The sequence below is a fragment of the Protopterus annectens genome, chromosome 8.part0, assembly GCF_019279795.1.
Source record: "Protopterus annectens isolate FY-2018-M chromosome 8.part0, PAN1.0, whole genome shotgun sequence".
NCBI classification, from domain to species: domain Eukaryota; kingdom Metazoa; phylum Chordata; order Ceratodontiformes; family Protopteridae; genus Protopterus; species Protopterus annectens.
The window spans coordinates 1,000,840,836-1,000,862,460 of NC_056741.1; the positions used below are offsets into that span (position 1 = coordinate 1,000,840,836).

The 21,625-nt window shown below is 39.2% G+C and overlaps 1 protein-coding gene across 1 annotated transcript in view; it reads right to left on the bottom strand.

The window, feature by feature from the left end:
* The window catches only part of LOC122808383 (IgGFc-binding protein-like), a 122,330-nt gene that overhangs the window by 3,089 nt on the left and 97,616 nt on the right, over window positions 1-21,625 (bottom strand). Inside the window, exon 3 of the mRNA XM_044079349.1 lies at window positions 7,389-7,872. Within this exon, the coding sequence (XP_043935284.1) occupies window positions 7,389-7,872 (484 nt within the window). The remainder of the gene's footprint in view (window positions 1-7,388; window positions 7,873-21,625) is intronic.

Here is a 21,625-nt window from a genome sequence, read left to right on the forward strand (position 1 = left end):
TTATTACCAAAATAGTAGAAAAAAAATAAAGAGTACAAGTTAAAACTAACATTTTAGAAGTATTTGCAGACATTCTGTTATTAGCCCTGAAGGGGCAATATTATAGAATCCTGAGGAAGAAAGACATGTCCCTTACACTTTATCCTTAATTTGAAATGGAGTGAAGGAGAGGATACCATAGAAGTAGAAGAGGAGAGAAACTACTCAGGAAGCAGGCAGAAAAAGAAAAAGGCATGGAACATAACAAAGGAATCAACAGTGGTGGCTTGGATGACATATGAGTATTATCACTATGTAACACAGGGAGTCTGGTTAGACAAATGGAGAAGCTAAAACAGCTGTTCGGAAGGTAAAACATAACTGCAATGTATGTCACTGACAACATGGAGTGGGGCAGAGGTGCCAATTTATAGGTTATTTAGAAATTCAGAAAGAGCTTGGATAGAAGAGAAGTAGAAGAAGGGCATCAAACCTGAAGTCAAAAATAAGAGAAAAAGGAACACAATCCCATTAAAGGGGTTAGGAAGGTGGAGGAAGAGGAGACGATACATTGATAAATTTAGTGTGCTTGTCAAACAAATAAGAATAAAATAAGTCCCTCACATTAACTGAGGTGCAGGAGCTAATGACTTCCCCTATCACAGTACTTGAAAGTAATCAGAAAAAGGGGAAATTAAAGAGTGCGTCAATACACTCTTTGGGATCTCCAAGGAATTGCTGTAGCAACTATGAGATGTGATAGCCTCTGAACCATGACCAGGAATGCACCACTAAAGAAACATATGCTTCACAACAGCCTTAGACATAGATCTTCCATTCAATTTGCTCAATCACTACACAAATGACATAACAGGGAGCTGTGCAAGGTGCTACAGCATCAACCTAGTGCGTATTTGAATCGGGTCTATATCACATCATCGAACTTTTAATAGTTCGAATCACTAAACATCAAACACAAGTGATCGAACTATTAAAAGTCTGAATTGATGTTAAAAGCATTTTCAACCCAAAAAAAAAACTAAAGGGTGTAAGCAAGGGGGCAAGCCCCCTGCACCCCCCACATTGGGGGTTGTGCCCCCTACACCCCCCACTAAAATATACCAACTCCGAGATGGCACTTCAGTGCAATACAGTGGGGAAACAAAATATTTCCGTTTCCTACACTGTAGAGTGATTTCGGAATTGGTATATTTAAGTAGCAGGAGTGTGTGGGGTGCAAGGGGGCTTGCCCCCCTGCATCGAGCATTTTTTTTTGTTTTGGGCTTAAAATGTTTTTTTTTTTTTCACATTCAAAGTATTACAGTTCGATCATTAAAGTTCGAACTTTAGTGATTCGAACTTGTATTACTTCGACAATGTGATATAGACCCATTTCAATCACATAGACAGTCAAATGAGAACAGAGGTAAATTAATCAACACCTCGCCCAGCAGAGGTACAATTTAAAATATATCATCACAGGAAAATAGACTAGGGTGAGAATAAAGGGTGAGGTACAAGGAAGAGAGCTATACTGATGTGTGATCTGAATTGGTCAGGACCACCCTGGGAGATCTCAAGCTCTAGAGACACAGTGTGTGTAGTGACAGAGGTCTTGGACCAATGAGGGATTCAGCCAGCACTGACTGTATCAAAAATAATAGAATTGTGGATGTGGTTTTAACCAATGTGGAAGGGGTAAGGAATGTCCATATATTAATAAGCAATGATTATGCCACTGTGTAAGTTGTGGTCAAAGGTTAAGAATACAGACAGAAATACAACAGCATTGAAATTTAGAGTAGTAGATTATGCTCTGCTATGGCATAGTGTCAAAGATTGTTTTATGGTCTGTAGGCAAGGTGGTGTTAAGCTTTCAGAATAGATAAGGGATAAAATACTAAAGATTGTGAGAAAGGGTTTGAGAAAAATACAACAAATAAAAAGGAGAAAGTTGATGTGACTACACAGGAGTATGTAGTTAGCAATTAGAGCAAAAGATGGGCCACTCAAGACTCAAGAGAAAAAAGGCTGAAGAAGCAGAATACAGCAATGTATGCAGACATTAAACAAATAAGGTGAAGACAAGAAAGCAAAAATCAAAAACAATGTGGGAAGAAAAGGTCAAGAAAGGCAATAAAGGCTTTTTATGTATACAGCAGAAAAAAAGAAGGGAGGAACAGACCAGACTAGGATGAGCAAGGATAGCTGGGAGATGGAAGACAAGGTAAAAAAGTAGAGGTACTATATGAATATTTCATTTCACTCATTGTCAAGGATGACAGTGGATAGCATCAGGATGGAAGGGTGTACAGAGACCAGGATGCAGTAAAATGAGGTTGAAAAGAAACTAACTTATCAAAGAGATATTAAAGCACAGGAACTGGATGGACTGCCTTCAGGGACCTTTAGCAATCATAGGTTCATAGGTTCATACTAGGCTAACAGCCACTAGGGTCTTTATAAGCCTTACCATGCAACTCCAATGTGTCCCACAAGTCAAACATTCTAGACATTTATATAGGGGTGATAGCTAGTTACAACATGATTTACTGACTACCTCTGTCTATTAGAGATGTGGGTGCAAGACCAGGGGTGAATGTTTGATTTCCCATCTAATGGTCTAAGTTACTCTTAAACAGGGTTAGGGAGGGACTTTGTTTCACATGAATGGGGATAGGGTTGCCATAATTTCAAATGGCCAAAGTGGGACATTTTTGGTACAAACATCAGATTTTACAGGCCGACACATACCCACAGTCAGTACAAAGGATAGAACTTAACTTTTTTGCCTAAATAACAGCATATTCTTGTAGCATTTTAGTTGCTTATTCTGTTTCTTATAACATTTAGGTGTTTTAGATACAGAATAACTGTTTTATGCCACTATTACATAAAATATAGGAAATAATTTTGTCCTAAAATCTCAGGACATTTGCCATTTTTGCAATTTTTTGTCAGGACACAACTGCCCAAAGAGGGACTGTCCCTCGCAAAGTGGGACAGGTGGTAACCCTAGATGGGGACCCTGTTCCAGAGAAAATTATTTATCTGAGATATATATCTATCTCTCCAACATATCCTATTGTTTCACATGGATGGGAACCCTGTTCCAAAGAAAATGAATTCTCTGAGATACATATCTATCTCTCCAACATGTCCTATTTATCTTGCAAGAAAAATGTAGGCCTTTAGATCTAGTAGTTTTGATACTGTTTCTTTTGCAGATGCACAAAAGGTTCATCAGAGTGGGGTCCATGGATTCCTTGTATGCGAGTCATAGATCACCTCTCAGTGGTTTGTAGGAGACCAAGTGTAGAGATAGGGCTTTGAGGTGATTAGCATAGGACATTGTGTTTATGCCCTATTGTCTTTTTGTAAGCACCCTTTGTAGACATTCTGTTTGCTGCATGTACCTGGTCAGGTACATACTGAAAGGGGGATTATACTCAATGATGGGACAGATGAGGGCCAAGTATAGCAGTACAATGACTTCCCTGGACCTAGATGCCATGCACTCACTTATACGTTGAGTAGCTTAAAAGGATTTCCTTACTACCTTGGATACATGCTGGTCAAAGGTCAGGTTACTGTCTACATTTGATTCCAGATCCCTTACTAGTTGGTCAACTGTTAGGGGTGTTTTATAGATGATGTAGTTTCCTAGGGTGGCATTGAGTTTTAAGCCATGGCTTTGGAACCAGCCATTCGTCTGTGTTAGATCCTCTTGTAAGATGTTAATGTCTTGGTTGGATTCTATGACTGCTCCCAGTTGGCAGTCATCTGCAAACTTGGTCATCCAGAGGTATTTGACATTAGCCTTGACTTCTAAGAAGTAGATGCCAATGCTGACAAAGTGGACTGGACCCAGCATAGAGCCTTGAGGGGACTCTACTGGTGACTGGTCTCTTTGAGGAGGTGATGTTACCAGTCCTAACTTCCTGGGTCCTATCTGTAAACCAGCTGGCTATCCCACATGTTATATAGGGGCTTAGTCCTAATTCTGTAATTTTGTAACAATGTCAGAGTGGAGTATTGTATCAAAAATCTTAGTCAAGTCAAGGTAGGCAGTTTGCACTGTTTTACTATCACCCATTGTCTCGGTCACGTTCTCAGAGAAGTCCACCAGGTTCAGTAGGCATGACCTTTCTTTGACAAAGCCAAACTGGGATGGATCCAGTGTCTGAAGGTCTCCTATGTCTTTGTTGATCATTTCCATGATATTTTTTTCCATGGCTTTGCATGTAGGATTAATCAGTAGTTTCTGGGACCTTTTGATGGTCCACCATTATGAAGAGGGATGACAGTTGTAGATCTCCATTTTCGTGGCACAAAGCCTTTTTTAAGATTATAGTTAAATAGTAACTCCAGTGGCCCAGATAGGTTGTATTTTAGACAATTCAGGAAGCATCTTGGGATGTTATTGAGGCCCATTGAGGCTATGTTCTTGGCCTTAGCGAGTACAGTCAGAACATGATCTCTATTTATAGTTGGAGGGGATATGTTTGAAAGTATTTCTTGTGAGGTGGCTGGTGGCATGTGGGGGTCATGTAAATGCCATAGTAGATTCCACTGGTGGAGATGTTCAACAGAGCACTGCTAAAGGCACACATGATTAAAAACTGGAAGTATGCAAAGCTGACATCCATATACAATAGGAGGAAGCAGGAAAAGATTGGGGCACTGCGTGTCTTTTAACACAACAGTGATAAGGAAAGTTAAGGAATGAGTACTGAGGGAAAGACTGGTTACTTTGCTAGAGGACAGCTATTACCATGTTAGCAAAAACGAGGTTATTCCTGCTAGGAATCTTAGTCAAACATAGTCCAGCTAAATTAGTGGGTTATAGAACTTAGAAGACTACCACAGATGTGGTCTACCCAGACTTCACAAATGCATTTGCCTAATTCTCACATAGGTTGCTGCTAGGAAAACTGGTTTATTCCAGGGTTCACTGGACTTCATGTGCCATTATTTTAGACCTATATGAAGTTACGAAAATCAGGATCAGCCTCTTTGTTTATGACACAAAACTAAATACAGTAATGGAGCTTGGAAGAAAGAATGCATTGGAATGTTTAGAAAGCTGTCTGAGTGAAATGTACGGTGGCATTTAAGGTTCAGTAGAGACAAGTGTGAGTGTACTATGTGTGGGTCTCAAAACCTTACAAAGTATTATCTGGTGGATTACAATTGTTGGAAAATAAGATAGGACAGGGATCTAAGGGTACTAGGTAAACATGGCCAGGACCCCAGGAGCAGTAAAAGAGAACCATGGTTGAAGGCAGATGTCTGGGATGTATCCTCAGGAAGAGAGATTCATAAAGCAAATAGGCACTGTTCCATCTCTTCTAAGCCCTGGGTACAGCACCTGTTGAGTATAGTGCTCATTTCTATGTGAAGCACACACAGAAAATAAATCAGCCTAATGAAAAGAATCCAGAGGAAAGCCATCAGAAGGGTGAGTGAATTACAATGGGAATGGCATGATGGGAGAAGAGAATTCCTCTAACTCTTCTCACTAGACACAAAATCATTGGGGAGACAGACACAAATTTACACCAGGATTTTCATGTACAGCACTGCCTTATTTGAGGGGCAAGCATGATTAACTGCTCTAAAAGGGAGGCATGAAGTTTTATGTGTGCCCATTCAATGGTGTATATGGCTAGGTATCTTACTATCTTTGAGATAGCTTGCCTAGTATTGTTTCTATGTTACTATGATATGGAAGTTCACCATCATGCTAAGGAAAAGTAAAGGAGTCACTCTTACAGAAAGGAAAGGAGAAAAAAGAAGAGGGCCAAGGCAGTCATTTGTAGGAGTAAACTGCTCCCTTAACTTATGAATGCAATTATTTACAGTAAGAGTTGAAGACCCATGGAATGGAATAATAACATGGGTTGTAGAGGTAGAATCCATGTAGGCATTCAGCAGGGCATGTGACAGGTGGAGAAAAGGTAAGAGGAAAGGGACGGATGGAGACGAGACACTTGCTCTTTGATTTCTGTCTAACAGTTTTTCACTGTGATTAGTTGTTAAGGTACAACATTCATGACCTCTCCTGGCTTGACTGATTTAATAAACAGTGTCTACAAAGTAAATCATACTTGTTTAACTGGCAAATCCTTTTTCACTTCATTATTAGTTTACTTTTTCCACATTTCCAAGAACTTCAGCTTTATATATACTAACTCTGCCCTCTCCCCAATAACTAAGTATAAAGGCATACAAAAGCAAAATGAAAAAAATGATGGTTAAAGGAATTGATTTCATATTATAGGAGTAACTAAGAAATTAGTCAGGGTGTAAGAGATCTACATTGCCATATGTCAGGGTGTAAGAGATATACATTGTCATGTCAGAGAGTAAGAGATATACATTGTCATATATCAGGGTGTAAGAGATATACATTGTCATATATATCAGGGTGTAAGAGCTATACATTGTCATATATCAGGGTGTAAGAGATATACATTGTCATGCCAGAGTGTAAGAGATATACATTGTCATATGTCAGGGTGTAAGAGATATACATTGTCATATATCAGGGTGTAAGAGATATACATTGTCATATGTCAGGGTGTAAGAGATATACATTGTCATATGTCAGGGTGTAAGAGATATACATTGTCATATATATCAGGGTGTAAGAGATATACATTGTCATATGTCAGGGTGTAAGAGATATACATTGTCATATATATCAGGGTGTAAGAGATATACATTGTCATATATATCAGGGTGTAAGAGATATACATTGTCATGCCAGAGTGTAAGAGATATACATTGTCATATGTCAGGGTGTAAGAGATATACATTGTCATATATCAGGGTGTAAGAGATATACATTGTCATATGTCAGGGTGTAAGAGATATACATTGTCATGTCAGAGTGTAAGAGATATACATTGTCATATATCATGGTGTAAGAGATATACATTGTCATATGTCAGGGTGTAAGAGATATAGATTGTCATATATATCAGGGTGTAAGAGATATACATTGTCATATATCAGGGTGTAAGAGATATACATTGTCATATATCAGGGTGTAAAAGATATACATTGTCATATGTCAGGGTGTAAGATATATACATTGTCATATATATCAGGGTGTAAGAGATATACATTGTCATATATCAGGGTGTAAGAGATATACATTGTCATATATATCAGGGTGTAAGAGATATACATTGTCATATATCAGAGTGTAAGAGATAAATATATAAATATATATATATATATATATATATATATATATATATATATATATACTGTCATATGATACAATCACATGTACAAAAAAAAAGTGTATGCCAACAAACCGCATCTTGCAATGTTCCTCCAGTGTTCTATAGCTACACCATTCCTCTGGCATTGTAAAGCATAATGCCTTATTGCCTTACATAGAGTTGCAGGATCTCCATTTGTAGCACACAGATCATAAATACAGTTGTCAAAGTAGGTCTGTCCGTCAACTTGGCTATGGCAAGCTCTAAAGGGGCCATCAGCATTTGTGATCACCCCACATTGAGTTAGTGAGCTATATTGGCTTTTGCTATATGCAGAACACACAGGCTCATTATTAGTAGCGAGACATGAAATAGGCGAGTATGGATTTATCCAGCTGTTTCCAAAGCTGATTGCGTTCTGAGCCATTGAACCATCTGGCATGATGAATTCATCACTGATGTCCCCATTATAGTTTCCACAAAGGCCACAAAGCTGCCCTGAGTATGTCCCAGGCAGTTTTACTGTAACTAAGTGATTCCAGTCATATGACAAAGAAAGACCAAAATCTGTCTCAATAGTAGCCGCTGATCCAGTGTAGTAAATGTGGATAGCACCTGATTCAAGCAAAACTGGAAGATTCACAACAGATTCATCAACCTGCAATGAAATAAAAAGGAGCTTTATGCATTGAATTCTTCTGTCATTTAAAAATTATAAGAGAAGTGGAAAATATATAATTTATTTGTAATGTATTAGCATTTTGATTTTAACTAAAGTACTACAAACCCTATACCTTTTGGGGTCTTGCAAGTTTAAAAAAATGTGAGTGAACTAATTGGATAGCAACAAAAAGGTTACATATGAATGAGTGATGCTCATTTATTGATACCAGTTTATCACTAAATCATGTCACCTACAACAAAATAACACAAAGTAAATTGTAGAACTAAATTAAAAACAATAGTTCAGGCACAACGTATAAAATCCTTTATGGTTCAACAATATTCCACAGATGAGCGCTTTCATCAAATAATAATAATAATTCATCTGATGAAGTCTTATTATTTGATGAAAGTGCTCATCTGTGGAATATTGTTGAACCATAAAGGATTTTGTACCTACGTTTGTGGCCTGGACTTTTATTGTTTTTTGGTTTTAGACCTACAACAAAATACCCCAAAACAGTGCTTCATTATTCAATGCCATCCCACACATATGCACCAAATATGATCTTTCTGAATGCTTGCATAGCTGCTACCCACCCCTCCTCCAGCCCACACAAACCTCCCCTTATTATGGTCCATTAAGCATGTCAGTGACTGATACAGCTCTCATCTCAGACATATTACCTTTACTTTATCAGCACAACATAATATATCTGCTCAGTAAACCCTCATTAGCGAACCAGCACACTTTCAGATATGAGCTCATTTGTTACCATTTGGTCAGGGTCTAGTTATATGGGGAAATGACAGCTGCTCCTTTAATTAGCTCATCTACATGCTCCATTTTCTTCTTTTGCAGAACAAATGATCATGTATGGACCAAATGTCTTAACAAAGAGCATTCTGTAGTTCCAAGAGTTGACCTGTCCACAAACATTCAGCTTGGTCATCATTTATCAAAATAGCCAGTTATGTGGTAAGCTACAAATGAAATCCCACAAAAAGTAAGACAAATAGGGCATTTCTTGTATATGTTTTCAGTGATGAAACTAACCAGTAGTTCTTTTGAAGATGTCTAAATACTGGAGAAGTTACACCTATCTCTTTTGTTAGTAACGGAGGAACTTTGATGCAATTTATCATTTGTGAGGTCAGTTGCTGGTAATACTGCATTATCATGGGATATGATATGAACAGAAGTGTTCACTGTTGATGCCTGTGTATGTGGTTGTGTCTTTCTGAGGCACATGGACAAATTTAGTTAGAATGATAAGGAAGCAATGGGCAGACTTAACATTAAATTTCATACAATATTACATACCTGAGGGAAGGCATCCCACTGGTGCAGAGGCAGAGTATCCACAACCAGCCTTCCATCTTTAAAAGCAAAACTTAACATTATAAGACAGGACCGTAGGATCATAGGATCATAGGGTGTTACTAGGCTATCCACCTGGAGGTCATTTCAAGCCTGTTTCATCCCAATGTAATACCATAGATAATCTAATGAATACCCAGGATTGTATTTATTAATGACTGCTCATGTCCAGGAGGGTTGTGGGTGCTTTCCCTGATAATAATTTCCCGTGCCCCATCCACTCATCCAGGGTCATTTTGAACAGTGTCATAGAGGTGCTCCACTTCACATGGATTATCAGCCTATTCCAAAGATGCAGCAGTTGCTGGGAGACAAATCTGTCCCTCCAGCACATCCTGTTCAAGTCACAAGCCATATTTAGGTCCCTGGAACAGGTAGATCTATTCCTGTTTGATTCATGGATTTGCAGCAAATTTATTAGGTTTGGGTTGGAGATTGCTCTGTAAGCCATAAGTCTCCCCTAAGAAGTCTATATGAAACTGAATATAGTGATAGGGACTTTAGCTGGTCTGTGTAAGGCGCATGCTGTAGTCCCTTTATCTTCTTAATTGGAAACCTCTGAGGTCTCTCCAATTGCTTGAGGAAGATAACCTCATGCATCTCTCTCAATTTAAATTCTCAAAGTCTTTTGGGTTTCTAATACCATGATAGGACTGGACCCCATTCCTAAGTCAAAGTATGATTAGCATTCATGAAATTACTTTTGTTTCAACTTTTAATGTTAGTCAAAAGTGCTTTTCTCAGCACCCACAATGTGCCCAAAACTGAATCCTGTAATTCATACGAGATTACATGTATTAGTAACATATCTAAATATGACTGTAAAATCTTTTTTATGAGATTCATTGCTCCTACTACTACTGGAACTGTCTGGATAATATCCTTCTACCACATTGCCCTCATTTCTGCCTGCAAATCCTGGTATTGTATGACTTTATGTCTGTCTGTCTGTATGTAAGACACTGTAATCACTGGGTGTAACAATTCTAGTGATTGATGCTACTTTGCCTTCTCTTCATAGACTACAATATCTGGTTTTCTCGCATCTATTTATTGAACTGCTGGTAATGGGTAATCCCATGTGATATAAATGTCATCATTTTCTATACTGGTTTGTGGCTCATGTTTCTGATGCTTCTCAGCTACTTTAGTAATATAATGTTTACATAATCCCCAGTGCAACAGTCTTGCCACATTATTATGCCTTTCAGTATACAGGCCTTCTGCCATTAATGTATTGCACCCAGCAAAAAGATTTGCAACTGTTTCCAATTCTGTTTTACAAGACCTGCATTTGTCTATTTCTCCGACATGTTCAATGGACTTTGTAAACCAATGTGAATGTAGTCCTCTATTCTAGGCTTACGATATTAAGCTTTCATTTTATTTAAATTCACCATTCCTTAATCATTGCTGTGTTAGATCCTGACTGACATGAGGTTATTCCAGGAGTTTTCTGTACTTGCAACTATATTTATGCATTTTCCACATTTCTTGCCTTCTTATCTGATCCTTAACCTTATATTCTTTCTTTTGTTTTTAGGCACAAAAGCCTGATTTTTGTCTACTTCTGATTTGATTTCAAACCTAGTTGACACTGATATGCTTCTGCTAAACTAAGCAGGGAAGTCATCTTAGACTTGTTCTCCTCATGTTTTAAAACTTTACTATGTTTGGATCTTGTTAGAGTCAGCAGATATGTATGCACTCTTATGATTGTAGACCTATGCATGTAATCAATTTCAGGGAGACCCAAACCTCCTTCATAACGGGGAATATAATCTTGATATTTGCAATTTGCAAATAGAACTGAAAGAATTGCACTGGATCAACAGATTAAATGCTGGAGTTGCACCAGGGCTCAATGATTACTTTTCATTGCTTCCTGTGTTGAAGCAAAGGGCTCTGGACCTTTAATTTTGGAATTAATTTACTTCTTGTAAACATTATAATAAAAATTATTTTTTTAAGACAACTTATTTTTAATAGAAGTTATTGTTTTCATGGGTTTTTAGATTGTACTTAATAGGTTCTTCCATAATGAATGCTTACCCTTTGCAGTGTTTTCATGCTATGCCTTTAAATGACTCATTGGTGGGTAATTGATTGTATTATATAATCAGGGCGATCTTAATATGTTACTTTGTTCTGAAGAAGTCCCGGAGTGTTTTAAGAGGGATGAAAGCACTTAACCCATGTTTGTTGGTGAATAAAGACTTATTTTTTTCATCCAGCATATTCGTGTGGAGCTTATGGTGGCGTTTTGCCCAGGAGAACTTTTTGTTGTTTCATGAGTTTATTCTCAGTGCTTTGAATGAATGGGTTTGTTTTTGTATTATTTGGTTTTCATTTCTGTTTGTACATGGCAAAACTTCATGGCTGACACTAAATACTGGACAACAGTGAGTTACATTATTATTTTCATTTGTTTGCGGTTGGTACCACTGAGACTGATACAAGGGCAACTTGGACCATTGAAAAAAGCAGAGGGAGGTTGCCTATTCCTAGTGACAATACACCTAATATTTTAACAGTTTACTTGGTAACTCTACTTCTACTGAAGGGGATTTGGCGCAAATCATTTCCACTCTGTTGCAGCATGTTTCTGAACATACTAAAAGAGTGGATTTACTCCAAACCTCTTTAACGCAAATGGAAGTGCGAAGGAGGGAAGTGGTTCACCCTAGTTTCAGACTTGCCAATCAGGGTGACTTTACAGAGAGTGCACAAGATGAACGAGTGTGCACACAAAGGCCTGGAGAATTTAATTCTAAAATGACTGCTCCTGGTAGGAGCTTCACAAATTTTAATGAATGGATCAAAAAGACATACTATTTCCAAATGCTCAACAGGTGGCCAGGGGCAAATATAAGTCACTTAACACCTCTATGAAGGACTTTGAGAGTTTGTTATACAAGGTACATAACCTTCACTGTGACAATATCTATCTGGAAGAAAGTTTAAAGAAAAGGCACGTTCCTAAAGTCCATAGACTATTTAAATTTCGTAATGGAATGCAAGTTAATGACTGCAATGTGGATGAACTTTCTGCACTGTTTGACCATTTTGGCTTGGACTTAATGGACTTTATTATTAAAACTAACAACAAATATATTAAACTGTTGTTTGACGAGCTTGACAAATTGAATGCATTACTTTTGAATGATTTGTTGTTTGATGTAAATGTAGCTCATTATGAACGCATTTTTGAAAAGGTTGTGAATAATGTAAAGTTAAATTTAGAGTGTAAGAGGAAAAAATTGCTTAGGGATGATTTAGACTATACAAAGAAACAAGTTTATCCAATGCCTAGGAGTTTCATGGGTGGGGTGACATAAATGAATGGTGTAATGTTAACGTTTCCCAAGGTGATTCTGCACACAATGAGGAAGTTTTTGACGAAGATTACATTAATTATAGGTTCATAGGTTCATAGGTTTATACTAGGCTATCTGCCCTAAGGCATTTATAAGCCTAGCCCAGAGTTTTGTGGCTTACGCCACCCCTTATGTTAAAAAATACTGTGCCCATTAGTTTGTTGTGCCTCTGTCCAGCAGTGACACAGAGATGATTCCTGGGGTAAACCTACGATCTCCCATCCACCGGTCAAGATTTCTCTTGAACATAGCCAGCGAGGTGCTCTGCGTCACATGGACTGGGATTTTATTCCACAACATAGGGAGTCTCTGGGTGACAAATCTATCCCTCCAGCATGTCCTATTTATATACGTGCTAAGGTTTAAGTCACTTGCTCTAGTGGATCTGGTAGATTTGGATTTTTTGAGGTGGAGCATGTCCATTAATTCCGGGTTGGACATGGCCTTGTATGTCAGGCACAGGTCACCTCTGAGCAGACGGTATGCGACTGAATAGAGCTGGAGTTTCTTCAGTCTGGCAGCATATGACAGATTTTGGAGTCCCTTTATCCTTTTGTTGAGGAACTTTTGGGGTCTCTCCAATTGCTGCAGGGGTCGGTGAGATACATCCCGAATGGGGCATTGTACTCGATCATTGGTCTGATAAGTGAAGAGTACAGGGGAACAATGACCTCACTTGATCTGGATGTGAATCCCTTCATAATCAGGTGGGCAATGTAGAAGGTTTTTCTAACCACTTTAGCAATGTAAGTGTCAAAAGAAAGGCCACTGTCAACCTGGGTCCCCAGGTCCCTGATAACCTCTTCTGTGCTTAGTGGATTGCCACCTATATGGTAGCTTGGGGTTACCTTGTTTTTCCCGAAGGGTATGACTATACATTTTTTGGCATTTAACTTCAGGCCATGGCTCTGGCACCAGCTATCAGTTTCCGTGAGAACCCTCTGAAGAAGATCTGTGTCCGATGTACTTTCCACTATGGCTCCCAGTTTGCAGTCATCTGCAAACTTTGTCAGCCATAGTCCTCCTATGTTTGCCTGTACTTCTGAGAAGTAGATGACGAACAACAGGGGGCCAAGGACTGAGCCCTGTGGGACACCACTTGTGACCGGCTTGGAGTATGACATGGCGCCAGCTACTCTAACCCTGTGGGTTCTGTCCTTTAGCCAGTTTGCAATCCATCTTGTGACATATGGGTTTACATTTAAGCTGGTAAGTTTCTCTATAATACCCGAGTGGGGTATTGTGTCGAAAGCTTTTGCAAGGTCAAGGTAGGCTGTATGGACTGCCTTTCCCTCATCAATGGCCTTGGTGACTGTTTCGAAGAAGTCGACCAAGTTGAAAAGGCATGATCTGCCCTTGACAAAACCAAACTGGGTCGGGTCCAATGTCTGCAAGTCCCCTATGTCTTTGTTTATGAGTTCCATTATGATCCTCTCCATAGCTTTGCAGACCAGGCTTGTTAAGCTTATGGGGCGGTAATTACCAGGGTCCATAGAGGCACTGCCTTTGTGGAGTGGGCCCACAGTTGCCGTATGCCACTCCTTGGGCACGTATCCTGTGGTAAGGCTAAGATTAAACAGCTGCCTTATGTGCAGGTTTAGTTCCTCATTGAGTTCATGTAGCACACAGCTGGGGACACCATCCGGTCCCATTGATGCTGTGTTTTTAGCTTTAGAGAGAGCAGCTTTCACCTGCACATTGGAGATGTCTGGGAGGCTGCACTCCGCTGGGATAGTTATCTCTCCTTTTGGGGAGAGGGGTGAAGTTTGCACTGAACCTGTCTGCAAGTATGTTGGCAAAGTCTGTGGGTTCAGTGATTTTGTATCATTTTGGACTCATTCTGAGCATATCTGGGAGTTTCCACCCAGGTTTCTAACATAGCTGAAGAAGGCCTTATGATTGTCTTTGAATCTATGGCAATTTTTCTCTCAAAGTTGGCCTTGGATGATTTTAGGAATGCTCGTATTTTTTACTAATAATGATCAAAGGTGTCTTCTCTTTTATGGATTTTGCTCTATCATGTAACAGCTTTCTCCTCTTATTGTAAAGTTTGTTTATGGCTGGGGTCCACCAGACTGGACGTTTGCCCTTGGTGGAAAGAGTCTTGGTTTTATTAGGGATTGCCTGATCCATGCAGTCCTGGAGGTGTTCATAGAAGGCATTTGTAAGGGCTTCCGCAGCTTGGGTTGTGGTTTCCACTGGCTCAGTGGCCTTGAAGGATACCACACCAGTCTTGAGTAGTGTGAAGTTTGCTTTAGAGAAGTACTTCACTGTGGTCTTTTTTGTTTGGGGTGGGGGCGGGATGTGGATATCCAGTGAGATTAGTTTATGATCTGATCTCACCAATGAGGGATATACTTCCGGTGTGGAGCATTTTGCCCCCATGTTTGTGATGATGAGATCTAGTATATTTTCTCCTCTTGTGGGAACGGTGACTAGTTGTTCCATGGCATTTGAATTTATGAACTCCAGGAACCTTTGGGCTAGAAAGTTTGGGCTTGAGTAATGTTCCCAGTCTATATTCGGGTAGTTGAAGTCACCCAATATAATGGTGTTTGGAGATATATTTATACCCTCTAGTGTCTTCAGGAAGGCTGTGTGGGGTTCCTGAGTTTGAGAGGGTGGCCTGTAGCATGCTACAAATTGTAGAGCAGTTTTGCCTATGGTTAATTACACCTGGATGGTTTCCGATGCTTCGTGCGTTGCCACCAACCTGGAGGTGTGGGTATCCTTGTTGAATATGGATACACCCCCTCCTTTTGTGGTGTGGTCCGGGTTTTGGGGCCGGAATGCATGATATGAGGTAAAACCTGATAGTGCCAGGGTGCTCTCAGGAGCCTTGAACCAGGTTTCAGTCACAGCACAGACATTGATGTTCTCCATACTGAGAAGGGCCTCGAATGTGTGCATTTTGAGATTTAGACTTCTGGCATTGAGCAGCATTACCCTTAGTTTCTTCCCATTTTGTTTTCTAGGGTGGTAGGTTTAGAATTTGAGCCTTGCCTAAAAAAGGTGCTATGGGGTGGCAAGAGCCTTAGCCAATATCCGGAATCCCAGGGGTGACAGGTGCAAGCCATCCCTTGCGAAGCAGCGTGGCTTGTCAAGCATGTCATCCCAGTCAGACAGACACTGGATCCCCTTTGAATGACACCAGAAATTAAGCCAATTGTTAAAGCTGATCATCTTGTCTCTATGTTGTGGCATCATTCTTGGTGAAGGAAGGATGCTGCTCAGGGTCAGGGTCATACCTGCCTGGGCTACATAATCAGAGAGCTCCTCATGTCTCTTTTCATGTAGCCCAGGGAGGTACGTCTCAGGTCGTTCACACCAGTATGGACAATGACTGTGTCATATTTGTACTTGCTGTGGAGTGACCCGAGTGCTTGTATTATGTGACGGATTCTAGCGCCCGATAGGCAGCTTACTGTGACCCTCTCCTTGTTCAGCCTGGTGAGTGGGACGTCAGTGTGTCTGACTATGGAGTCACCTATGACAAGTATGTTTGGTGTTGTATTTGGCCTTAAGGGCTGTGACTGCTTTGCACACTGATTTTGTGGATTATGTGTTGCCTGTGTTGTGTCATGAGGTGGCGGTTGCTTGGGTGTCTGCTGCGGAGGCCTCTGCTGTTTAGGTAAATTTTTGCTCAGAGCCTCCGAGTATGTCTTTGTGTGTTTATGTGTTTGATTCATTGTTGTGATAGCTTTATGTGAGACTGGTTTTGTGGTGTGTGTAGTTGCCTTCTCCTCCTGTCTAGTCTTGCCAGTCCTGAGTTGAGAGAGCTCAGCCTCCAGTTTGGCTAAATAGCTGCATCTCTCGCAAGTATTTGTGTTATGTGGGAGGAGGAGAGTGTTGTCTGTGTAGATGAGGCAATTGTAACATTGCCTCAATATTCCCAGATTCACCAACTGGACAGGAGAGGACGCCAGCATCTGGCCCTTCGACATGCTAGAGAAATTAAGAAGTTAGGGGTGCAACTGAATAAGAGAGGACTTAGTAAGGATGTGGGTACTCCTGGGGGGAGGGGGTTTCACTAGTGAGGGACTTTGTATAATACAGAAGTGCTAAGCCTGAAAAGAAGATGCTTTTAAGTGCTGAGCTTTTTTTTTTTTTTTTTTTTGGAGAAAAACAAAAAAAGCTTTTTAGGAACAAGTGCTGCGCTTTTTAGTTAAGGGATATACTGTTTAGATAACTAGTAGATCAGTTCTAAGGGAAAAAATGAAGAACAGACTTTATGGAGCCAGAAAAAGTTTAACCTTGTTAAACCGGCACTGCCCGATGCTGCTCTAGTTGCAACCCCGCGCTAAATCACGCTAAAGCGTGCTTGATAGCAGGGGCTGGAAAGAGCCAGGAATTGACCGACACGCCAATAAAACTACAGTTTCAAGTCAGTAACCACTCCCACGCAGGGCAGGGGAGCTGCTCAATGTTTTTCACTGCCACTGATCAACAGAGAGACTTTCCTTTAGCCCAAGCAAAAATGGCCTCACAGAAACTTACAAACAGTTCAAGAACAGCAAGCCTGTAACTGAACTTTTTTAAATCTCAGAAAAGTGGGAAAAAAGCAAGATTTTTTTTTTTTGTTTTTATTTTTTCAGAGATAGCAGAGGTTCACAAGTAATATCAAGTTATAACAGTACAGTAAATGACCCCACACAAGAGTGCTAGGTCAAAGACAGAAAATATGCAAGTTTTGAGAAAAAACGATTTTAAAATTAAGTGCAAACAGGAAATTCAGTAAACAGCTTTTGGTTCTGCTCTAAATACAGCTACTAATGCAGAAATCAAGTTTAACAAGCCAGAAAATGCTCAAACTAGGCAACTATGCAGAAAAACTTAGCAAATAAACAGAGAAAAAATACTTAAAATCTCAAAAGTGGCTCCCTTCTTCTCTCAGCATTTTCTCCTCTTGGTGGGTGCTTCACCAACAGCCAACAAGCCTGAAAAGACAACACATGAAGAATATGACACCAATTACCCCCCTTTAAGAAAGTCCGAATGTATAGGAAACAGAAACAAGCAGAAAGTTTTTTAGCAAAACCATACTCACCAAGAAACAACAGAGGGACGAACAGGGGAGGATACAGAAACACACACAGGTAGGTGATTTAGACAATCCCCTGGATTCATGAACCTTTTGTGCAAGAATAAGCTATTCTTGCATGGAAGGGTTTGTGTCCATGTAGAGCAACAGCGTGCCTTGCATATGCAAGAAGGCATGCTGCTGAACTCTTTAAATGGGCATGATCCATGTGCGAGTGCAGGGGTCGTGTCGATGCAGTGCATGGACACTAAATATGCCCCCCTGCACTCAGAAAGTGCAGTACAGCACTTCCTAAGTGGTACTGGCATAATATTAGAGCTTAGCTCTAATATTATGCCAGTATTTCAGTGTCTGCGGACACTGAAACGTAAAATAGAGCATTTCAGTGTCCGCGGACACTGAAATGAAAACAGCAGTAGGAAAGCAATACAGGGGGTGTGTCAAAGCCTCTCTGACACACCCCCTGTATTGCTAAAGTGCCGTATGGCACTTCTGCATTCTGCAGAAGTAGGAAATGTGTGCAAATGCACATGTAACAGTGTACACAAGGACAACCCCAGCCCCACAAAATAAATTAAGCCCATACTGAACACAGAGAATCCTGAAAGACCAATCATTGCCATTATGTCACAAATACAGTCCCAAGTAGTTGTCACAACACCACAATACACACCCTCATAACCTACAAAAATAATAATAATATATCCTCGTTTTTAATGCCCTAAAGGATGTCTAAGTGTAGCTAAGTGGGTGTGTACAGTACAGCCTAAAAATCCATAGGAGTTAAATGATAATAGACAAAGAAAACTGTCCAAACCATAATAGTGTAATAGTTAGAGTTACAGCTTTAATATGCAGGTGCTAATGGTTCAACTCCACAAACAGGCAGTTTCATTTATCATATGAAAGTAGTGTTACACTTATTTTACTAAACTTAAATTATGTAGCAATTATTTTTTGTCAACCAGGGTAGTGTAACAGTTCCAAAAGTGAGATGTCAGTGTAGAAAAGGTGTGAAACCCCCATATAAACACACATGCCCCATACAGTATAGTCACACAAGAATATAATGTAATCAAAGCACATAGGGAGATGTCATGGAAGGTAAACATAAAATTATAAATGTGTATGTATATTTTTATTTGCTATTATACAATAACTGGCCATTAACATACAAAAATGAGTACTCTAATTGGCCAGCCCAAACAGAGTGCCCATTGAAAATCTGAAAGTATGCAAATGGAAAAAGGTCTGGATGCCTGGACTATTTCTATTGGTATATCACCTGTTTTTAGTTTTAGTCTGCAGAGATAGCAATGGGGAAATGAAGATCACCATTGTTTTCCTAGCAAATCTCGCTATGTGTTACGAGTTGAAGAACTCGTATAACAAAGCAAGATATCATAAAAACATGCAATGGAGATCTTCCTTTCAACAGAGAAAGGAAAATCTCTGTTGCCTTTCTAATATGTCTCACCATGTTATACGAGTTCATCAACTCAAATAACATACTGAGATATGTTAAAAAAGCAATTGAGATCCCCCTATCCCTGTTGCGACCGCTGCACAGCAGGGATGTACAGTGTAAGCGTGGAAACACATCCCTTATACATGTGCAGTACATCAGAAATGGCCGAGGATACTGGAAAACTGTTGAAGGGCAGCATGGAGGCGTGATACACTGACATTATTTAAGAAAGGTAAGTATTGTTTTTCTTAAATAATGTCATTGTATAATAGCAATATCCCATGGCTGGGTGTGGCCAATGCTGGACTTTATGGTCATTAGGGCATTGCCCTCGTGACCAAACCACACCAACTGCAGGTAATTCCACCATTATCCACATCCAGCTGTGGGTTATTGCATAAATATAACATTATACGTATGACATGCATAAATGTGCTGTAATCAGTTCATATCCATCAGACTTTGTTCTGCCCAGCAACAAAATAGTCAGCCCTGCCAAGTCTTAAACCCAGAACGCTGTCCTGAACAATCATACCAACATATTACTACACCATGTGAGTTGGGAGGCGTTGTAGTGCTTTAACGAACATATCCTGCATTCAGGTGATTTAATATCAATAAAACAAAACAGCAGTCCTAAATGTTGGACCTATGACCCTAAACATTATAATCAGAGGAATGTACCTGTACACCAGCTGAGTTGTAGGAATTAGTGCTGCTTTTTCAAACATATCATGCAATAGAGGCATACAACATTAGGGGGGAAGCTTAGTGGAACCCTTTGTGCATCATATATAGACACACACACATATATATATATATATATATGATGATGATGATGAAACATATCTATGTAAACATACAGTCATAATATAGATATAGTCCACAAAGTAAAATGAGAACAGTCAAAGGATAAAGTGCCTCAATGATACAACAAACATAAATATCAAAAGAACTCAAGAAGCAACACCATCCAAAGTGGAGACCGTTTATTTCACCAAACAGAACATAAAATGTAGAAAATATAAAAACAAAGTGAGCGCTTTCGCGTTCATATGAGCGCTTCTTCAGACTTATCAATTATTACAAAAGACATTCATTTAACTATAGCCAAGAGGCTAGGATACATAGCTCTCTAACCAATCAAATGTCTGGACTGATCAAACAATCAATTAATTAATCTTCCACGTATCATTTTAAAAAAACACCAATGCTCAATACTGACTATAAAAACAGTGCCGTATGATGATGAGACTTATTAAAAAACTTAAAAAAGTTCTAATACAGAATTTCAGTTGTAAAAAAAACCCCAATAATATATGTTGGTTACATTAATAAAAACATAAATAAGATGCTGTACTAAAATATAGACGGCAGTATTGGCAGCAAAAACATGCTATCTCAGTGTTGCATTACAGGATGGCAGCATCTATACATGATAAAAAAAAATATGTTTTTCCTAAACAGATATAATAATAATAATACAATTCATGCTCTCATATAAAACATTTTATACAGAAAAACTACTGAACTATACATATAACTGTCCTAACTTAATAAAAACGGGTGTACAAATGTAAAAATCTAAAAAACTATAAAAAGCCCTTTATAAACATCAAAAAGTGAAAAAAAGGGGGATAACAAGCGAACACTATTGTATAAAACCTAATGTGTAAAGGGTCGATCTGCCAAGAAAGGTTTCAAAGAAACCTTTTCATTGAGTCCATGGGCTTTATTGGCTTGCAGCTTCAAAATCCATTTATTCTCTTGTTTCTCTGTATAGTTTTTAATATTTCCCAGACTGATTGATTTATTAATCAGCTCTATAGCTAAAAAGGCAAACCTGTGTGTCAAATTATTATTGATAACATGTTTAGTTAACACATTCCTATTGTCTTCATTATGCATGGCAAACAAATGTTCCCTAACTCTTTCCTGTAGGGTCCTATTGGTTTTTCCAATATAGAAAGAGGTGCATTTCTGGCATTTCGCAAAGTATATTAAATCACGTGATTTGTAGTCAGCATAGTGATTAAATGAGCGGACAGGTGATCCGCTGTGGTGACCCCTAACCGGGAAAAGCCAAAAGAAGAAGAAGAAGATAGTGATCAAATGCATAGATATTGCCTGTGTCTGGATGTATAAAGTCATTGTTGTTGGCCATGTAGGAACACTGGTTACAGTTCCTACATGGAAAAGTTCCCTTCCTGAGTGTATTCTGCTCATATTCTTTTTATCATAACATAATAGTCTTTTCAGGGACTTAGTATTTTTGTAGGAATATCTAGCTACAGCTCCCACTAGTCCTAAGATTTTCACATCTGCAGTCAATATATTCCAGTGGCTCTTTACTATCTCTTTTATTTTGTTATTGTTATCAGTAAAAGGGATAATTAATCTATTAAACTGTGCTGATGAACTATTTCTTGATTCAGTCTGCTTACTAATGTCTCTCTTAAAGAAAGGTTTACCTCTGCCTTG